Raw genomic sequence first — 22,399 nt, 5'->3', positions numbered from 1 at the left:
ATTAAAAAGTCACTTTCAATACCAGTTCTTAAAAAAAAAATCGTGGCAGAGATCACATTGGATGAAGACTTACTTCAGAGAAGTTCTAATTTAAGGTTTAAATTTTTCTTTTGACTTTGTTATTGCTGTCTTAGGAGGAAGATTTATCTTTCACACAGTTGAAGCTTATACAGTTGAGCCAGCAGTGGTATTTCTATGATTTCATTACCTGACAACCAATGCCATGTTTTGTTAAATATTGTATTTTTGACTAAAAATTGGAATTTGAAAGCAATTGTATTTTTAAAACCTTATGGTCTATTTTTCAATATCATCTTAGGGCAGATATAGATTCTAGTGATGAGAGTGATGTTGAAGAAGATATTGACCAACCATCAGCACACAAAACCAAGCATGATTTGATGATGAAAGGTGAAGGTAGCCGAAAAGGAAGTTTCTTCAAACAGGCTAAAAAGTCTTATCCTATGTTTCCTGCCCCAGAAGAAAGAATTAAATGGGATGAGTATGGAGAGATTATCAAGTATGTGATTGAAACAAACTTTCCTTTTACTTAGCAATGAAAGTATCAAATATACTAGACTGTAAATCTGAAAGAATTATCTGAACTTAATGAACTTAATTTCTTATTTTCTGTTTACTGTATTAATTTTTGAGATCATAGAATTTAGATCTAGAAGGTGCCCTAGACCCTAACCCCCCTCGACATACAGATGAGAGAACTAAATCCAGAAGACATTAATTGATCTGTCCAGCATTACACAGATTCCAGTCACACCAGGTTGCCTCTGAAATAGAAGTTTTGGAAAGAGTTCAAAGAAAATAATTAAAGCTCTGAAAATAGAACATATAAAAAAAACTTAGAAAAAAGTGATAGATGATAGAGTAGGCTTCAAGTGTGTTAAGTTTCATATAGAAGATGATGTTCAGTTTCCATGAACACTAAAGATAGGACATGAAAATGATTACACACACACACACTCCCTTTTATAGATGAGTAGAGTGAGGAACAAAAGTTTAAGTGACTTGCTGAAACATACATAGGTAGCAAGTGGCAAAACCAGGATTCAGACCCAAATTTTATGACTGCGCATCCAGGACTCTCATACTATACAATGCTAATTTTTCTTTTTTCTTATGGTTTATATTTAAACTTGATAGTTAGTCTTTAAAATAAATGTAAGATGTTGTAAAATCTTTGAGGACAAAGACTATCTGGTTAGGAGAATAAGACCATCACATAACTGAAAAAGGCTGCCCAAGCCAATTCTATTTTACAGATGAAGAAACAGAGGCCTAGGGAGGTTAGGTGACTTGTCCATGGTGCTAAGTCCATAGTATTAACTTTGAATAGTAGTTCAAAGAAGGAAGAAATTGATATGGGCTGGTGTGGCTGGGACAGTCTTCCCACCCATTTTATTAGTAGAGCATAATGCATTATTAAATCTTTTAAGGGCTCAGTATTGGAGATTCCAAAAGACTCCTTTATAGAGTAGTTAGAGATGTATGGGTGGGATCCAGAGAGATCAGTGATTTGCTCCATGTCACACTGCTTGCTAGGACAAAACGAGGACTGGAACCCAAGGCTTCAACTCCTAGACTGGTGTGCTTTTTCTATTTCTCATTTCTCGTCTTCAGAGTATACTTGTGAGAAGGTGAAATTGAAATGGGATTTGAAGACCAGATAGGATTTAGATAGGCAGAATGCTTTCTGGGTAATGGGGAGAACACCTCCAGAAAGTCACAGAAGTGGGACTACGTGTGTGAGAAAATGTTAGTCTGACTGGAAATAAGTTTTTGAGGAGTAAATGGAAATTGAGTTGAATAATAGGATAGGATCAAATTTTAAAGGGCTTTTAAAGCCAGGCAGAAGTACTTAGACTATAATGTGGTAGAGAACTTTTGATCATTATGAAAGGAGTTACATAATGAAAATGGTAGTAAGTAATATGGGTTGAGTGAAACAGCTAGTCAATGAGACAAGCTAGAAGTCTGTTTTAAATAATCCAGATTTGTGATGATTAAGACCTGGACTAAAGAATAACAGTTGGAATGGAGATGATTCTAAGACATTTGGAAGGAAGGAACTATAGAATTTGGTGGCAGATTTGATGTGGAGGATGAGGGAAAGGTAAGTGTCAAGATGATCCTAAAATTTTTCTCCCAGATTACTGGAAGTGTGCCTCAAATAAGATTGGAATATATAAGAGGAGAAGTGAGAGGTCAGGACTGGCAACTGCTTTTTAGGTTGGTGAGTCATCATTGGTGAGTAGAGAAGTAGGGAAGGAAGCCAGAAAAAGTAGATGTTTTCCAACGATAGGAGTATTGAGAAAAACTGAGGACAGAAGAAACATCCTGTGGAGGCATACCTAGTTTTAGGACTAAAAGGGCAGAACAAGGAAAAAGAAGGGTCATGTTATAGGGAGAAACCAGAACATATAGGACACCAGGGAAGGAGTTTCAGAAGGGTTAAGATCCATTCTATAGAGAAGTAGAGGAGAACAAGGCCTGAAAAAGTCACTGTTTGACAAGATTTAGGTCTTACAAATATCTTGGAGAGGACACTTTAATAGAAGTTAATGTAAGTAATCAGTGAGGTAGAAAATGTTTTCAAGGTTTAGTAACAAAAGTAAGGAGAGAAGTTATATGGCAGCTAAAATAAAGGGCTTACAGCAAAGATATAAAACAAAAAGTTATTTAATATGTTTTATGTTTTCATTTTGTTTTGTGGGAACAGAGTTCCTGGAAAAGATGGGAGGAGATGGTAGGCTAGAACATAGGCGGAAGGGGTTAACTTTAGACAAGAAAAAAGAAAATTTTCTGAGCTGGAAGGGGAAGGTGAGACAGGTATAGAGACAATAACAGGTGACATGAAAGAAGATGAAAATTGGAATGCTCAGGCCACCTGGACTTGGACTTCTCCGTAAAGGATAAAATAAAATCGTGTGATGAGAATTGGGGAGGAGGAATAGGTGCTAAATGGGGGCTTAAAAGAACTTTACAGGTCTCTAGACCAACTTCCTCATTTTGCAAGTGAAGAAACAGTATTGTGGAGGGCAAATGACTTGCCCAAGGTCATTCAGGTAGTTATTGGCAGAGCTGCAACTTGAACCCAGGTCTCCTAATTAAGCCAGCATCTTTTACATAATTTGAACTTGTTTTCTGTCTCTAAATCCAGTTCCCTTTCCATTCCTCAATCTACCTGTGATAGCTGAACTTGCATTGAAGGCAAAAGTGAAGTTGGACATGGTGATTTTAGATAGGTTTAAGGAAAATATGCATGAGTGCCTTGTCATTTGTCATTATAAGTATCTTAGAACTTAAAAATGTAGAAGATGGAACTTTTTTCAGTCACATTTTGCATTGTTTTTGAACTACACTTCATCTTTGTAGATTAAGATACTTAAACTGATGTTACTAATGGTGCCACTAGATTGTTATGTAATATTATATTACATATTACTGAACTAGTAATAGTGAGACTTTATTATTTAGACCAGAAGATTTCTTAGTGCCCGAACTTCAAGCCACTGAAGAAGAAAAAAGCAAATTAGAATCTGGCTTGACAAATGGAGATGAACCTATGGATCAGGATTTATCAGATGTTCCTACCAAGTGCATATCTGCAACAGAATCAATTGAAATCAAGTAAGTGCCTCAGTTGTGTTAAGGAAGTTGGGGTGGGAAAAATGGTGGATATGAAAGAGAAGGCAAGCAAGTTTAAGAAATTAAGTGCAAAACATACATTAACTTTAAAGACTTGTGTTCTACTATTAATAAATATATATTACCTAACTCATTTATCTTGCATTTTCTCTTTTTTGCTGTAGTGCAACAATAGATGCATTTGTTTTTTAAATTGGAATGAATGCTTTGTTCTGTTTCTAAATCGATATTTTTGAGAAATATCACTGGCCTAGGTTAAGTAAAAATTAACTTGAGGAAAATAAGCTTTTATTACTTTGTACTTTGTTACAGAGCCAGAGTTACTTATATAGACTATGAAGGACGTTCAGATGGTGACTCCATTAAAAAAATAATTAATCAGATGAAACCACGGCAGTTGATTATCGTGCATGGACCACCAGAGGCCAGTCAAGATCTAGCAGAATGTTGCCGAGCTTTTGGTGGAAAAGATATTAAAGTGTATATGCCAAAGCTACATGAAACAGTAGATGCCACCAGTGAAACTCATATCTATCAGGTAATAATATTCTAGAGTTTGAGCTATGTAGAAGTAATGCTTTTTTGATAGAGAGAAAAAGGACCACTATCTTGATCTGAATGAAATAGTGTAGATCCTCATCACAGGAGAGTTTGGCAGTAATCTGTATATCAAGCCAGATTTTTAAAAATTATTGATATCTTATTTTTGCATCAGTTTTATTTCTGGATATGGATCCCTCTGTCTCCTCCCCTACCTAGGGAGCCATTCTTTATAACAAAGAATGAATGGGAGAAGTACTTCAGAAAAACTAACCACCATACCTCCTGAGTGTCATTGTATTTAGTGTTCCACACCTACAGTTCTTCTCCTCAAGCCAGATCTTTTAAAAGTTTAGCGTTTGAATTTTTGTATTTGTATAATGTGCATGTGTAGGGTTTTTTTTTAGGTGTAGATTTGGGAGCATATTTACAGTAATTATGTAGCTCAGTGTATAACAGTGTATTTAAAATTTCTTCTCTTAATTCTCTTCTCTTACCTGTCTTTTACTTTTAACAAAATCCTTTAACGTTTTTCTTTCATATTTTAGGGTATACATGTATATATTTTCTTCTCCCTCCTATCACCCCAAATGAGAAGAAAGTGCTAGTGTTTCGCATATATTAACAAGGACACAAACAGACATACTACTTATTAGGTTCAAGATTTCGAAGAAAATTAATACTCAGTTGATCTAACCACAAGGTTTATTAAATAATATACAAACCACACACTCCTACAAAAGGATCTAAGAAAATATTCTCATTTTCTTCACTGTCATCTTTGGCCAGAGGAAGCAAAGCAGTACAAGTAACTGCGCCTTGAAAGTCATAGCTATCCAGGCAAATAGCCTGACTACAGGCTGAAGTTACTAGGGGCTGTGAGGTTCTAGATTGAAGCTAGATCCTCCTGTCCAAGGGAAGCAAAGCCCTGCTTAGCTAAACAGCGGGGTTTATAGACTTCCTCTGGGTCAGGGTCTGGGTTCATGGACGTTCACAAATAATAGCTCGTTCTATCTTCATATCCTTTCTCTTGATAAAAGGAAATGATATAATTGTACTAAACCATCGCTGTTATGTAATACTAATACTTCATATGTAGTGCAGTTAGTAGGTCCACCTCTAAAGGTAGCAAGGTTATCAGTCTACTGTAGTCATTTATAGTCATCATTGAGACTGCTACTCGGCAAGGTCCTTTATTTAACCTTACCATCTTGAGGTCTAGGGGTATATTTACATATGTCTTCGTTAATAAAAGTTTCACATAAGTTTTTAATATACTTTTTTTCATAAGTATAATATTTACAAATATTGAATATCCTACAAAATGGTGTGTTTGATTTGCTAATATTAACATGTTCATTGGTTCTTTTTTTCTTTTCCGACATTCATTTTTTTCAAAATGTCCTATGTATGATACATATTTAGGTGAGATTAAAGGATTCACTTGTCAGCTCTCTTCAGTTCTGTAAAGCAAAAGATGCTGAACTAGCTTGGATAGATGGTGTCCTAGACATGCGAGTTTCCAAAGTAGACACAGGTGTTATTTTAGAAGAAGGAGAACTGAAGGATGATGGAGAAGACTCAGAGATGCAAGTGGATACTCCTTCAGATGCTAGTGTCATAGCACAGCAAAAAGCTATGAAGAGTCTATTTGGAGATGATGACAAAGAAACAGGTGAAGAGAGTGAAATTATTCCCACTTTGGAACCTTTGCCACCTCATGAGGTAAAAAAAAGTTTATACTGTCTCTCTTAATAAATCCTTCTGGTTTTTTCAACTTTATTTCCATTGTAGAGATGATTCTAATGATAATATTTATGAAATTTTGTGTCATGTGTATAAGCTATTAAGTATATTGCTCAAGGCATGTTCCTGTTAAGTTTTGTTTGTAAGTTGAATCATTTAAAAAAATCTGATCATTTTAAATGTCCTGGGACAGCCCTGTCCTTCATTTATGTTCTTCTGTGCAGTCACACCACAGTGCAGATACCCAGGGTTCTAGAAAGCCTTTCAGTACACAATGGAGAGTCATATGAAGTTCATCCCAACTAAGTTCAGAGAAGTTCATTTCTCAGTTTAGATATCAGGTGATGAATGTTTTTGGTGAGGAAACTTATAACACTGTGAAGACCTAGAGGGAGAATCCATGCTGATGAAATCATTGCTTTTGAATCTAAATTGTCAATATTTAAAGAAACTCTGTGGTAAATACTTTTTTGTACTGTGACTTATCATCTAATTTGTCTGCTTTTAAGTTGGAGTTTTACAGTACTGATTTGCTTAAGATTTGTTTAAAATGGAGGATCACCAAAATATATGTTAATAGGGAAATTTTGGTCATTTGCAAACTTGAATTTACCATCTGAACTTGCTAACTCCCGCCCTATGATATGTTGCCCTTGAATTTTACATGGCCTGAAATGCATCACTAAGAAAGATTAGCACCTGTTTGTTTGTTCCCTGAGTAAAGAGGCACCTTCATAATAATATGGAAAGACTTAGAGTTGAGACACCTGATTCTAATCCTTCCTTTAACACATTTTATTTGGGAATCCGTGGACAGATTATTGATTGACCTCTCTGAGCCTTTTCAATTGTTACCGCCATTGTAAAATCAGAATAATATCTGTAATATTTTGCCACGTGTTATGGGGATAAAGTGAGAATGTATTTAAAATGCTCTGCAAACTTCAAAGCTCCAGTTAAATGACAGTTCTTTAATCATTCAGCAAAACTTTATCAAGTACCTCCTACATCCTAAGCATGGTCCCAGGCATTGAAACAGACACAAAGTTCAGATAGGATATTATCCTTGTCTTTGTGAGGCAATCGAGAATGGAGATAAGATACGAAGATAAAAAATAATATATGATATTAAAAGTGCTTTAGTTTATTGTGAAACAATGCTGTGGAAAGTCTAAAAGGGAAATTTGTTATTGACTAGAGCAGGGAGTCTTAGGATCTGTCAACTTTAAAAACATATTTTGAAAACTATTTCAATAAACTTTGTTTCTTTGGTAATTCAACTTATTTTATGCATTTAAAAATATTCTGTGAAGGGGTCCATGACATGCACACAAAAAAGATTAAGTACCCCTAGAATATAGGGATCAGAGAAGGCTTCCTAGGCGTTTGAGTTGGGTATTAAAAAATGAGTTGGCTGTACTGTTTTTATCTTCCACTTACTGCCTTGTAAGATTTTGTGAGCACTCTGGATGATTTAACCATGGCACATTTTTAATCCAATGTAGCATCATAGCCTTTATTCTTGTATGTACCTCAAGTATTCTTCCTTTGGAATTGGGAGGAGAAATTGGAAGATCCTTTTTCCCCTTTTACCCCTCTGAGGGTAATACCTTCTCCCTGTCCCGTCCCACCTACCCTGCCAGCAGCACTTAGAGAAGTAGCTACAGGTTATATCGTCCTGATTCTGATAACCAGGGCATCCATATACTGTTTATCAGTCCTTTGAAAAGTGCCAATGTACTGTTAGCTTCATTGTGGAGATGGGACAGGAATTTGGAGAAGGGGAGTGGCAAATAATCTTTGAACCAGAGAAAATTCTGGGAACTTGAGGGTCTTTCAGTTCTGACTCCAGCTCGAATAGTGATACTCTGATTGGCCTTAGCTAAGTGAGTGAAGTTGAGGAGCTTAATAGAACCCTGGCAGGTGTATTAGTAATGAAACATGACTAATACAATTTATTGTAAAGTCACATTAAAATGTGGAGTTCTTTGTAATGTTAAGAAATAATGTAAAATTCAGAATAAAAGTAGGAAACATGAATTACTTTCTTGAAATCGTCTCTCAAATGGCTTGAGGGATTAATAGAAAATATCTGGGATTGTATACCTGGTATTTTGATTTTGATTTGCTTTTCCCCCTCCTTGTCTCATCTTTTTAAAGGTTCCTGGACACCAGTCAGTGTTTATGAATGAACCAAGACTGTCTGATTTTAAACAAGTTCTGTTGCGAGAGGGAATCCAGGCTGAGTTTGTGGGAGGAGTACTTGTTTGCAACAATCTAGTAGCTGTCCGTAGAGTGAGTGTTTCTGTAAGATTTGAAAATTTAGGAGGGGGTAAATCGAACAAAAGCTCTAGATCACTGAATTATCATGTCTTATATGCTCTTACCCAATCTTCGCAAATTATCTCCCAAAGTTGTTAAGTTAATTGATAGTAGTTGTTTCTAGAAATGATCTAAAAATATTGAAATTCAGTAAATGTTAAATAAGTGCCCACTGTGTGCTTGGCCTTATCCTAGGTTTCAGGAGCATTATCCGGAAACGGGAGGTTCAAAAGTAACCTTGACATAAATTCAGTTGAGGTTTTTTTTAATGTTTTATAAAACTAACAAACTCCTTTTTTTCCTTCTTTCTTAGACTGAAACTGGACGTATTGGACTTGAAGGCTGCCTTTGTCAGGATTTTTATAGGATAAGAGATCTTTTATATGAACAGTATGCTATTGTGTAGGGGACCTGTTGTCCAGAAGAATCTGTTTTCCCTTTCTGAGGAAAAAAAAGGAAGGGCTCTTCACCTTATTTTGTTGTTTTCCTTTGTTGTTCTATAATTTATACAGAGAGGACTAGTTAGGAAGATAATATTTTAAGCCCAAGAAATTATACTAAATAAGTGAAAAATGCAGACCATTTTGCTTAGTAAATCTTGAACATTCCACCTTTTTGATTTTCAGATTGATAAATACCATGACTATGGCTGTACATGCCCAGAAATTGACATTGTTGGTTTTCTTTATAGACAAGCCCACTTTTCTAAGCTGGCATTATTTGATTTTAACGGTAAAACTAGGCAAACAAGTTCTTGGACTCAGAGGGTATATGTATGTTCATAAAAAATAATTTTTACAGAGTTTGTGTAAATCAGTGTTTTGTGTTTTGTTTTTTTGTTTTTTTGTTTTTTTTAATTTCTCAGAATAGGAAAAAATGGGGGATTTTGAAATTAGGAAAGAACTGCTACTCAGAGTACAAAAGCAACTGTTTTGATAAAATGGACTTTTATAGATTGTTTAAATAAACAACAGCAACAAATATACTTGTACATATACTAGAACTCTTCCTCTAAACTCACTTTCACATCATACTTGCTCAGTACCTGTTTCAAGTGATAATTATTTTTATTGAGACAAAAAATCAGTTTTTAATGCTTTTTTTTTTAGGTATAAATACAATTTTGTCATTTGAATACAAATAGCACAAAAGGGTTATTTGTAGTGTGGTGTGTTAGAAATTCTGGTTTTAATGTTTTGTGAAAGAAACAAACATTGAACGTCATTTTTTTTTTTAAACAAAGTAATACTATGGTTAAAAATAAATGTGTTTTTATCTCTTAGGTCTGCATGCTTCTAAGACCCCTAAGCAGCATGTAGATGATGTGTGTCAGCACTAAATTACTACATAGGAGGCTAACTCCCTCCAAAACCTTAACTTTTTTGTGTTTTATAACTTCCTTGTGTTTGTCACAAGATAACCAAAAGGAAATGCAGTGTACTTAGTTTACATTGAATTCAGATCATCTCATTAAAGAAAAACCATGTAATCTGGTGAGTTTTTGTAGGAAGTGACATAATTGTGACAGACTTTGGCATTTATTTCATAAATTCAAAATCCACATCCTGTTTCTTACACTTAGCACTTTAGATTGATGGGTTTCTCTTAAAATAAAGCTGATCAATTTCATTTTCAGGTATTTATAGAGCCACTCTGAAGATTCTTACTGCTAACGTAAAAGCAACTGTGGTATTTATGAACCAGATAAATTGTATTACTAGTGTTAATGTGGATAAGCACATAGATGAACACTATTAGTACTTTAAACAAAAATCTTCCCCGAGATTTTATTCCAGTACAGAATAATACTGGGACTATATGTCTTGGTTAGAGTGGCTGATAATTGCATCTTTCATTGTAATACTGAAAACTTGTTTCTTGCCTAATTTTTTTTTTACCTGACACATTCCATAAGTATAAATTTCATTTAAAATGCTGCTAGAAGCTGTTGTGCAAACAAATACCATTGCAAGATTAGTATTTTTTTAACCTGTTTGGCTGGCAAGGTTAATAAAATTTCTAAAAAGGTTTCATTTCCATGTCCATGAAACTTTATTCTCAGTTGTTACCCAAATAAATTGTGGCTGTAAAACATACACACACATCTAGACTTACGTATTTGGTCTAGACCTGAGATTTCATTTGATATAGAGAACTCTCTGTGTGAAAACTTTCTCTACCAAACTGTTATCTACCACTTGTGGTCTTTGCTGTTGCCTGGGACACTTAAAGGTTACTAACCTGAAGTCACACAGTTAGTATGTATCAGAGGCAGAAATTAAACTCATTTTCCTAATTCTACAGCTAACTCTATCCACTATGGTATGTTGTCCCTAAAATAAAAAATATAAATAATTTTGAGATAGCTCAAATTGTATTTAGTAAATTCAGAGGAACTGTCAAAATTATTGTGCTATGTACACAATTCCTTTGTTGTATTCATTGTACTTTTGAAAGAAATGGGCCAATACTGTGTTTTGGTTTTTTTTTGTTTTGGGTTTTTTGGGTTGTTATTGTTGCACAGAGGTGGCAATTGTTGTAAAGGGTTTTAACTTTTATTGGATTGAACACATTATAAAGAAAGCTTCTGTATAATAAAGTTATTTCCATGTCCTAGTGGATGGCCTGTAATAACCAGGTTCCTTTTGAAACCAACTCTATAGGATTTAGAGTGATGAGGTGACCTTAGGGATCATCTAATTCAACTCCCTCATTTTATAGATATACTAATCCAACCCTCTCATTTTAGAAATGAGGGACCAGAAACTCAGAAAAGGCAAGTGATTTGCTCAATGTTATACAGGCAATAACTGGCAGTTAGGATTTGAACCCAGATCCTCTGATTCTAAAACCAACCTTTCTTTTTCCTTGCAGCTACTTCATAGGGAAAACAATGAGTAGGTTATATACAAAAAGCAACTTAAAGTTATAGAACTTTACAATGAGAAGGGATTTTAAAAATAATCTAGCCTAATTCTTTCATTTTAAAGACTGAGGCTCAGAAAATTTAGTTGACTTGCCAATCAGTCAAGAATTTATGAAATGCCTGTTTTGTGGTAGGCACTGGAAATAGAAATACAAAGGAGGAAACAATCCCTACTGTTAGAGAGCTTGTATTCTAGTGGGGAAATGTGTGTGTGTGTGTGTGTGTGTGTGTGTGTGTGTGTGTGTGTTTGGGAGTGAGATTACTAGGCTTTATTCAGAAGACTATAAGATGGATGTTAGGAGGGAGTACTGGCCTGTGGGACAGTCTGGCTTAGAAATGGGTGTTGGGATGAAACAGGAGATAAATTGGGCAGGATCACAGAGTGCAGGAGAGGAAATAATGCCCAGGGAGAACAGAAGGATGGGTTAGGGCCTGGTTGGATATGTCTTTAAAAGTAAAAGAGTGTTTCTTTTGTTGTTTTGTCCTTTGTTCTGGAAGAGGACCATGACATCAGGAAGATGATACCATTGATGCTGTTTGGGGTTGTTGGGAACCCCAAAATGTCAGAGTACAGAGCAGCGTCCACCTGAAATGAATTCAGGCACTCTAACTTTCCAGTCTAGGGGCAGTTTGTTGTAAGGCCGATAGGAATCTGCACCTTGAAGGGGTTGAGATTGATACTTGTATACAAAAAAGGAACAGTGAAAAGATCTGGATAGGATTAAGGAATGGTAAGTAGTCTGGGGTGGGCCAGGTGAACTAGTGAAAGGAATATCAAGTAGGCTAATTAGGTGATTCATATGGGATTAAGGAGTGGTGGTATTTGCAAGTAGTCTGGGATGGGCTAAGAACAACTGCTAAAGGAATGTCAAGTAAGCTAATCAGGTGTTCTAAGAGTGCTGGGGTGGGCCTTGTTCCTTGGCTAGACACCAGTGATCTGGGCTGCTGAAATCTGAGAAGATTCCAGGAACTGAGTTGCTTTCAAAGACATGATCTTTTCCTTTTAGGGGTCCAAGGCCTGTCACCCCATTACTATGATTTGCAAGTGAATTGGATTTAAGTGAAGGAGGGCTGTGCAAAGTTACCTGCCTCACTCACTTCTCCAGAGCCATCTGGGTCCAGTGGCCAGATATAGATCAGGACTACAGGAGATAACCCCAAATGCAGTGGGAAACCTTGACCTTTCTAAGCTCAGAGTTCTCACTTTGAAGCAACACCCATTCAGTGATTAAGGTTGGTTGAGAAGTGAGTCAAGGAATGACCTCTTTAATGGGAAAAAAAGAATCTTTTATCCTTGAAGGAATAGGAAGCCCCTGGAGTTGATTGAGTAGTGGAGTCATGTGATCAGATCTGTCCTTGAAAAGCACTTCGGCAGCAGTGTCAAGTCAACAAGTTTATTAAGCACCTACAGCTGCTATTTATTAATAAGCACAGTACTGGTACTGTGCTGAGCACTAGAGATACAAAAAAAAAGTCAAAAGATAGTCTGTGCTCTCAAAGAGTCCACAATCTAATGGGGAAACAGCATGCTGAGAGACAATTCCAGGCATGGGGGACAGAAATTGAAAATACACAGTTAAGAGATGACATGTGTGAAGAACAGCATGGAAACAAGTGATACTGGATAGTAAGTATGTGGTAGAGAAAAGATGTAAGAAAACTGGAAAGTAGGAAGGTATGAAGAGCTTTAAAAGCCGAACAGAGTTTTATATTTGTTCCTAGAGGTAATGGGTAACCTCTGGAGCTTATTGAATGGCCGTGGTGATGTGGTGAGACTTGTGCTTTAAAGTTCCATTTAATAGCTGGATAGGAGGAACAAATCCTGGGAACAATATGTGAAAGAAAATTATGACGAAGCAACATAAAATTTTTGGGATGCAGCTAAAGCAGTTGTCAGGAAAAATCATATCTTTACAAACATCCATTAACAAATAGAAAAAAAGGATTAATGAACTGAACTGAATACACATTTTAAAAAATTAGAAAATCAAAAAATAAACCTAAATTATGCACAAAAGAGGACAGATGATAACTAGATAAGAAGTAAATGCAAACAAAAATATGAGAAAACTGGAAGCTTGTTCTTTGAAAAAATTAATAAAATTGATAAAGTTAGCTAATGTAGTTTAAAAAGGAAGAAAATCAAACCAATGAAATAGCAAATGAGCAAAGTAAAATCACAACAAAACCAGAAGAAATGAGTAATCTGTGGTCACATTGGTTTTGCTGACTCCAGGGCTGGTGCTCTATCTGCCCTGCCTCCTAATTCTCTTAGTGATCTGAAGGTGTTTTGTTTTGTTTTGTTTTTTATATGGCAGTTGATAGTTTTGCCTTCTTTTGGCAACTGTCTATTCATATTCTTTGACCATTTGTCTATTTCAAAATGGTTCATATATTTGTGTCACCATCCTATTTATACCACTTTAAGGTTTCCAAAGATACATTCTCTCTCTCTCTCTCTCTCTCTCTCTCTCTCTCTCTCTCTCTCTGTCGCTCTCTCTCGCTCTCTCGCTCTCTCGCTGTCTCTCCGTGTCACACACACACATACACTCACACACAGTGCATACATGTATCCATATCCATATATAGACATCTATCTATATATAAATATACTCTTGTTTGATCCTTACAATGATCCTGTGAAACAAGTGCTATTATCCCCATTTTATAGATGAGGAAACCAAGGCTGAAAGAGAGGTTTTTGACTTGCCCAGGGTCACATGGCTAATAGGTATCTAAGATAGGATTATGGACCCTGGTCTTCCTGGCTACAGGTTCAGTGTTCTATCCACTATGCTGTCTCTATATCCTAAGTATCAGATCTTTCTCAGAGAAATTCACTGCAACAATTTCCCCCCATTTAACTGTTTCCTTTCTAATTCTGACTGCATTGATTTTGTTTGTACAAACCCTTTTCAGTTTTATGGTAATTTCCATTTTTAAAGGGATATAGCCTAGGTGCACTGAAACTGAATCCATTAATCATCCTTAATGTGATGTCAGTGGAACAAATACTCAAGGCAATGAGGGTTCATAACCTGTCAAGGCAACAATTAATGACAGAAAAAAGTGTCAAATGTGTTGCCAATAAGCATGTCTATGCCAGAACACAAGCATGTTTTAACATTGTTAACCTGGTTTCTCCTGGGTACACCTGCAATAAATCTTTTAGATGGGTTCAGATTTAGTTTACTAAGCCACAAATAATCAAAAACCCTTTCCTACCCTTCCAGTCTTCTCACATTCTATACCCTCTTATGTATTCTACAGTCTAGCTCAGCAACATGAGTTCTTGCTGAATTAGTTCAAATACCACTTTCTGCAAGAGGCATTTCCTGGTCTCTTCCCCCTACTCTCCCTCACCCAGTACCTTTCTCTGAGATTACCAAATAGATATAGACAGATGGGTATGTATATATGTATATGGTGTAAATAGATTTATATTATATATATATATAGATATATATATTAAATGGGAGGTAATATATATAATATAAATGGGAGGCTATTTTTTTATAGATAGATATAGTATAAAGGGGAGGTTTTTAATATATAGTATATCACTCCTTTATATGAAATTGGAGATCAAGATGAAAAGAAGAGAATATCAGCAGTGTACAGTGTTCACTATTATCATGCTAAGTGCAACTGTTAAATATGGAGTGGAGCTGTGGGGTATAAATACTGTGGCTTTTAAAGACGGAGCAACCTAGTGATGTGGCAAAACTATTTTTGCTGTTTTCTGGGTTGGTACCCAGCCCCAAAGATGGAACAAGTTGTCCAGGAGCACAAAGGACTTTGAATGAGATCTTTTTTTTTTTTTTCTTTTTTGCTTCTGAACTTTACTGGTTATTCTCTTGAGGATTTGTTTACAATGACTAGATGTACATATTTATACCTTCCAAGAAAGACAAGCAACATCACAAAGAATTCCTTTCTTCAAAAATGAACATAAAACACTCTCCTAGAAAGCACTCTAGTTAGGTCCTTTACTAGTATCTACATAAATTAAAGCTAGCTTTATTTATGAACAAATCCTTGTCTATATATACATCTTTAGCTATATATATCAGTGTATATGGTATATGTGTGTAGTTGTTTGCATGTTGTCTCTCCCATCAAAGTGTGAGCTCCTTGAAGACAGGGACCTTATTTTTGTCTTTTTAAAAAATCTTGGGGCAGCTAGGTGGCACAGTGAATAGAGCACTTGCCCTGGATTCAGGAAGACCTGAGTTCAAATCCAACCTCAGACCAAACACTTGACACTAGCTGTGTGACCCTGGGCAAGTCACTTAACCCCATTGCCTAGCCAAAAACAAACAAACAAAAAAATCTCTAATGCTTAGGACAGTTCCTGGCTGGCAGTAAGTGATTAATAAATGCTTGTTGGCTGAATGAATCAGTTTTATGACATTTTAGGACCCCAAATGGTTATTATGACTGGTTTATTCATTTCACTTGACTCTGAATGGTTTTTCACACAGTGGGATTTGTGGACTGTTTAGGGAGGACTAGCACCTCTGGTGTGAGGGCTTGCCAAGCTCTTTTTAGGGCACCTAACTCTCACCAGTGGCTCCAAGAAGCTATAGCATGCCCAGTGGCCACACCCCAGTAAGACTGTCTCTGCAGATGGGCTAAATCAGGTCGAGGGAAACTGACAGGCCTCAAAGTCCTTGTTAGGAGGATGTCTATCCCAAGCATGTGAAGAGTTCTCCCAGCAGAATGGATAGATAAGAGCAATTTATTTCAACAGGCCATAAAGGCAGCAGAAGCAGGCACTGTGGGGCGCTTAGAGCTTGGTCAGACATTGAAGATTCCAAGGTCATCTACTACATCCCGGGCCATCACCAGTTGTCTTGACTTTTGTCTTGCCACTGGACTTTTATGACTCTGGAAGTAATACTGAGGCTGACTACTTCACACAGTCCTGCCTCATCTAAATCCAGTTTACATGTGAATTAGGATATCAAGCAGCAGTTGCAGATCCACTGGGAGTCGCAACCCTGCACAAAGGTGGCTCAGGCCATCGGGTTGTCTTCTCACTGGACTGAAGCAGTAGTAGGATTTGGCAGCCCCCTGGGTATCTGAGCAGCTTTTTTAAAAGACCATGTTGCTCACCTCCTGGCATAAGGGAGGAGCTAGAAAAGATGCCCTAAAAACTGTCTACTTCACCCAACCCTGGCCTGTTTACTATAGCAGGTAAGGATCTCACCCTGTGGATGAAACACAAAAAAAATGTACAAAAATTTTTGTGAAAATGATTCCACTCACCATTGTACATGTTATATATGCACACTCATGGATGACATGAAATCCAGTATACCTGAAAGATGAACAGTTCTTGCTGTCAGAGCACTCAGTACCACATCCAAATAGCAGCCCGGAGTGAAATAAGGCTGGTAAATGAAGACAGCTTACCTGAGTCATAGCTGGATATACGTTTTTCTGGAGTGGCCACTGTGATGAATAGTGCAGTGAAGCTGATGTGGGTTTCACAATCAAATTATCTAGTCAGCAAGCTTGTATGCCCCCCAAAAGGAGTAAACAACAGGGTCATGACAATATGACTGCCAGTTGGGAAAGCACCTTACATCATCAATGCATATTCTCCCACCATGATGAACCTTGATGTGGACAAAGAAAAATTTTATGAAGATCTGGAGACCTTCATCATCAATGTGCTGAAAAAGGACAAGCTTGTAATTCTGGATGACTAACAAACACCAGAGTAGGCTCAGACTATCAGACAAAGCAGGGAGTCCTTGGAAAGAATGGAGTTGGAAACAGCAACAGCAACAGTCACTTACTACTGAAGACTTGTGCATCTTGTGACCTTTTCATCATCAACAATGTCTTCTGTTTACCTAATGCCACAAAACATCATGGATGCCCCCTTGCAGCAAACACTGGCATTTAATAGATTGCATCATTGTCAGGAGAAGAGACAGACAGGATATGAGAATGTCAAAGGTGATGTGTGGCACAGAGTGCTGGACCCATCATAGGATTGTCCTTTCCAAGCCAAACATTTGCATTCAACAAAAGTGGCAGCCCTAAGCCAAGATGACTTTCAGGAGACTCAACAGATTAGAGTACTTCTCCACATGTAAGCAGTTTATTGTTGACCTGGAGGGAAAGCTGAGTCAACACACAGTTAGCAACAGTGGAGCAGAAAAGGAGAGGGCAGCTTTCAGAGTTTTGGTGAACAGCACTACAGTTACTCATCTGGGCCAGAACACCTGCAAACATTAAGACTGGTTTGTTGAAAATGGTGGGAAAATTCAGAAGCTACTAAATGAAAAGTGAGAACTCTACAGGGTTTACCAACAAGACAATATGTCTGTCTCTAAGAACGTAGTGTTTAACTCCATCAAAAATAAAGTGTACATGAAGCTTAGAGAGACATAAGATTCTTGGCTCAGTAAGAAGGCAGATGAGATTTAGTTTTATGCAGATAGTAACAATTGAAAGCACTTCTATGATTCCCTAAAGGCCAAAGATCTCTGGTGCATCTCAACTACTCAGTGCTGAGGGAGCCATACTGATCAGTAATAAGGACATGATTTTGGAGAGAGTACTGAACACTTTCATAGTGTTCTCAATAGACTGTTCTTAACTAATGCTGAAGCCATTGACCATATACCTCAGGTTGAAGTCAATACCTCTTCAGCTGAATTTCCAACTGAAGAAGAGGTACTGAATGCCATTAGGCTCCTTTCCTGTGGCAAAGTGCCTGGTGTTGATTCTATCCCAGCTGAGGTCTATAAGGCAGGGGATCCACTGCTCATACAGAAGCTGACTGAAATCTTCCAGGTTATATGACAAGAGAAGGATATCCCTCAGGAGATCAAGGATGCCTCCATTGTCCATCTCTGTAAAGGAAAAAGAAACAGGTTGTCCTGTGACAGTCATGAGGGAGTCTCTCTCTTAGTCATTGCTGGCAAGATTCTTGCTAGAGTTCTCCTTAATAGGCTGGTCTTTCACCTGGCAGCTGATCATCTACCCAAGACCTACAGTGGCTTCAGAAAGGCCCAAGGAGTGGTCAACACTGGTTTGCTGTCAGGAGAAATACTAAGAGCAGAACAGAGGTCTACACACAATATTCATTGACCTGACCAAAGTCTTTGATACTATCAGTTGTGAGGGCCAGCGGAAGATCATGGTGAAATGTGGTTGCTCAGAGAAGTTTATCAGTATTATATTCTGGTTTCATGTTGGCATGCTTGCATGGGCTCTAGGTAAAGGACAATGCTCTCATGTTTTCCATTCATCAATGGAATGACACAGGGCTGTGTGCTTGCTCCCATGCTTCTAAGCATAATGTTTTCTTTGGTGTCAGATGCCTTCAACATGGACAAAAATGGAATCAGGATCAACTATTGCACTGACAGTAAATTATTTAACCTGAAAAGGCTACAAGCCAATACTGAAGTGGAAGGAGAGTTTGTGCACTCAATGTAGCCTCTGAGGCTGAAATGCAGCAGAGTATGGATCAATTCTCTGCCTCTTGTGCTAATTTTGGCCTGACAATTAACACCAAGAAAACAAAGATTCTCCACCAGCCAGCACCGCACCCTCCATATGTGGAACCATTAGTTACAGCAAATGGAGAAATTTTGAATGTGGTGTATGAGTTCATTTACCTTAGCAATATACTTTCCAAGGATGTCCACATAGATGATGAGGTTGACACATGCATTGACAGAGTTAACTCATGGTTTGGGAGGTTCTGAAAAAATGTGGGGGAGAGAAGAAGTATTAGGCTGCCTACCAAACTGAATGGTCTACAGAGCCATTGTACTGACTTTACTGTTGTTATGTCTATGAAACCTGGACAGTCTACCACTGCCATGTCAGAAAATTGAACCACTTCCAATCTGAGTTGTCTTAGGAAGATTCAGGAGATTACCTGGCAAGATAAGGTACTGGACATTGAGGTCCTCTTTCGAGCTGAACTGCCAAGCATTCGTACTACTGTGGAGAGTGCAATTCCAATGGGCTGGCCACATTATTTGATTGTCAAACCAATGTTTACCTAAAAGATTATTTTACAGAGAACTCATGCAAAGCAAGCACTCACATGGAGGTCAGAAGAAGTGATAGAAGGACACTTTCAAGGTCTCTCTGAAGAACTTTAGTATGGATTGTGAGACATGGGGTCACTGGCACAGGACTGCCCAGCATTGCGGGCCCATATCAAAGAAGGTGGTGTGCTCAATGAGCTTTTACTCAGAATTGCAGTGGCTCAAAAGAAATGTGAAATGCACAAATTTAGAGACATCTCCATTCCAAATGTCAAAGTGAACTATTTGTGTTCAACGTGTGGAAGAGTTTTCTGAACTAGTATTGGTCCAATCAGCCGCAGTTGAACATACTATATCTTGACCCCAACATTGTGATGTCATTTTAGTCCTCTTCAAGTATAAAGGAGGAGCAACAATATCTGTCTTTCTACTTGTCTGTGGTATGCCTGCATAGTTGTTTGCATATTGTCTCTCCCATTAGAATGTGAACTCCTTTAAGACAGAACCTTGTTTTTGCGTCTTTTTAAAAATTTCTAGTGCTTAGTACAATGCCTGGCACACAGTAAGTGATTAATAAATGCTTATTGACTGGCTAAATCAATGGTCTTTGATTATGGTCATCTTAGGGCTCAAAATTATTATTTTGACTGGTTTATTCATTTCACTTGACTCTGAATGACTTTTGACCATTTCAAAAGATAAAAGTTTGCCACCAGGGAAAACCTTTGAAACAATGGGCCATAAGCCCTGAAGACAATTCCAGAAAAAGGATTTGTAAGAATATTATCAATAGTAGCAACATAAGTGGAAGAAGCGTGTAGCCTCCTTGGGTGACTGCTTTGAGAAATAGCGTTAGTTTATGAGGGGTGTGTGTGTGTGTGTGTGTGTGTGTGTGTGTGTGTGTTTAAAGGCATATTACTATGCCTCACCCTTCACATCAAGAGAATGAATAATGTAGAGAAGGTCTATTCAGGGATGACTTGAAGAAAGTGAGTTTTAAATAAGCATGGTCTTTAAAAAAGAATAAGGAGGAGCCATGTTACAGACAGAAAAACTAAAATGAGTACAACAAAGATTTTGATAAAATGGTTAGGAAATTTTTTCTTTTTTTTTTTCACTTTTACAGTTTGCTACTTTAGCTTTCTGGCTTTAAATATCTATCTATCTGTCTATCTGTCTGTCTATCTATATGTTACATTTTGAGTTCTAAGCTGTCTTCCTCCTTCCCAACCTTGTACCAGAAAAGGTCAACATTTGACACAGATATAAATATGTGAAACTATACAATACATAGTTCCATATATCCGTTCTTTCTCTGAAGGTGGGTAGCATTTTTCTTCATAGGTCTTTTGTAGTTTATTTGAATATTCACATTGCTCAGAATAGCTTAGTCATTCACAGTAACTCTTTGAACAATATTGCTGTTACCATATACAGCGTGTTTTGGTTCTGCTCATTTCATTCTTCATTATTTCATGCAAGTCTTTCCATGTCTTTCTAAAATCAACCTGCTCATCATACAGCATAGTAATATTCCATCACAATCATGTACCATAACTTATTAATCCATTCCCCAATTGATGGACATCACCTCAATTTCTAGTTCTTTGCTACCACAAAGAGAGCTGCTATAAATATTTTAGAACATATAGGTTCTTTCCCTTTTTCCCTGATCACATTGGGAAACAGACTTAATAATGGTATTACTGGGTCAAAGGGAATATAGTTTTATAACTCTGGGCATGATTACAGATTGCTGTCCAAAATGGTTGGATCAGTTCACAGTTCCACCAATAGTGAATTAATGTCCTAATTTTTCCACATCCCCTCCAACTTTGTCATTTTTGCCTTCTATCATTTTAGCAATTTGATAGGTGTGAGATGGTACCTCAAAGTTGCATTTCTCTAATCAATAATGATTTAGAGAATCATTTTCATATGATTATATATAGCTTTGATTTCTTCTTCCAAAAGCTGCCTGTTCATATCTTTTGACCATTTATCAATCAGGGAATAACGTATACTCTTAAAAAGTTGATAAAGCTGTCCATATATTTGAGATATGATACCTTTATCTGAGAAACTGTCTATAAATTCCCCCCACCCCAAATTTTCTGCTTTCCTTCTAATCTTGGCTACATTGATTTTATTTGCACAAAACCTTTTTAATTTAATGTAATCAAAAGTATCCATTTCACATTCCACAAAGCCCTCCCTCTCTTGTTTATTCGTAAATTCTTCTCCTATCCCTAAATCTGATAGGGAATAAGTTTGATGTTCTTCTGATTTTAGTTCTAGTCTCTGACTTTGCAAAACAGCGGCTTCTCATTTTGAAATGAAAACATATTAGTGGTTTGATATCTTCAGTTCCATGTTAATGCTATTTTATAGCTGTCATTGCAAACAAAGACTTAACTTTGGCTGTCATTTTGTATCAGTTGGATCTTCCGCCCCCTCTAAAAGATCACTTGTATGAGTAACCTCTTCAAGTTTTTGGAGCATCAGACCCAAGCTCATTATAATGAACACGGGGACTTTGTTTCACTAAGCAACCAGTTTTTCCTCAATTCCTTATGAATAGTCTCAGGTGGGAGGACAAATACTGTACCTGTGGATAACTGATTCCTTGGTAATCAGAGACTAGTGCCCCATTATGTAACAAATTTGGATTATTTTGGTACAATAATTATTAGAGTGGATCCCTTCTAGTGAGAAGATAGCCTAACATAGCCCTGATAATTTACATGTCAGGGACTTTTGTTCATATGTTGGACATATTGTTGCTCAAAATCATTTGTATGAAACGTTCTAATATTCAATTAGCCTCTTTCTGTCTAGTAATTAAAAATTAGGCTTTGTGTTAGGGAATATGGTACCAAGTTTTAAAAAAATGGATTTCAAACTTTTATCTTTTCAAGCTAGATTTTGTTTAGAAAATTTCAAAAGACATTCAGAGTCAAGTACAGTGAATAAGCTAGCCATAATATCATTTTTGGTCCCAACTAAGAAAACCATAAAATGAGAGACTGATTTAGTCCTTGGGCTCTAAAGACCTGGATTCAAATCCCATCTCTACCACTCAACTCTGCAACATTTGACAAATTACTTAATCTCTCTGTGCCTCAGTTTCTTCAGAAGTAAAATGAGGACTGTTGAACTAGATGGCCTTTAAGGTCTC

At 37.0% G+C, this 22,399-nt stretch overlaps 1 protein-coding gene across 3 annotated transcripts in view; it reads left to right on the top strand.

The window, feature by feature from the left end:
• Positions 1–9,254, top strand: part of CPSF2 (cleavage and polyadenylation specific factor 2) — a 47,184-nt gene extending 37,930 nt beyond the window's left edge. For all 3 annotated transcript variants that reach the window (XM_027869972.1, XM_027869971.1, XM_027869970.1), the window contains exons 10-15: positions 320–520; positions 3,493–3,645; positions 3,976–4,201; positions 5,629–5,928; positions 8,110–8,244; positions 8,585–9,254. In XM_027869972.1, coding sequence (XP_027725773.1) covers positions 320–520; positions 3,493–3,645; positions 3,976–4,201; positions 5,629–5,928; positions 8,110–8,244; positions 8,585–8,677 — 1,108 coding nt within the window. In that variant the 3' untranslated portion in view covers positions 8,678–9,254. The remainder of the gene's footprint in view (positions 1–319; positions 521–3,492; positions 3,646–3,975; positions 4,202–5,628; positions 5,929–8,109; positions 8,245–8,584) is intronic.
• Positions 9,255–22,399: the final 13,145 nt, after the last annotated feature.

Source organism: Vombatus ursinus, unplaced genomic scaffold (assembly GCF_900497805.2).
Source record: "Vombatus ursinus unplaced genomic scaffold, bare-nosed wombat genome assembly UNPS02014794.1, whole genome shotgun sequence".
NCBI lineage: Eukaryota > Metazoa > Chordata > Mammalia > Diprotodontia > Vombatidae > Vombatus > Vombatus ursinus.
This window is presented reverse-complemented; position numbering and strand designations above follow the sequence as displayed.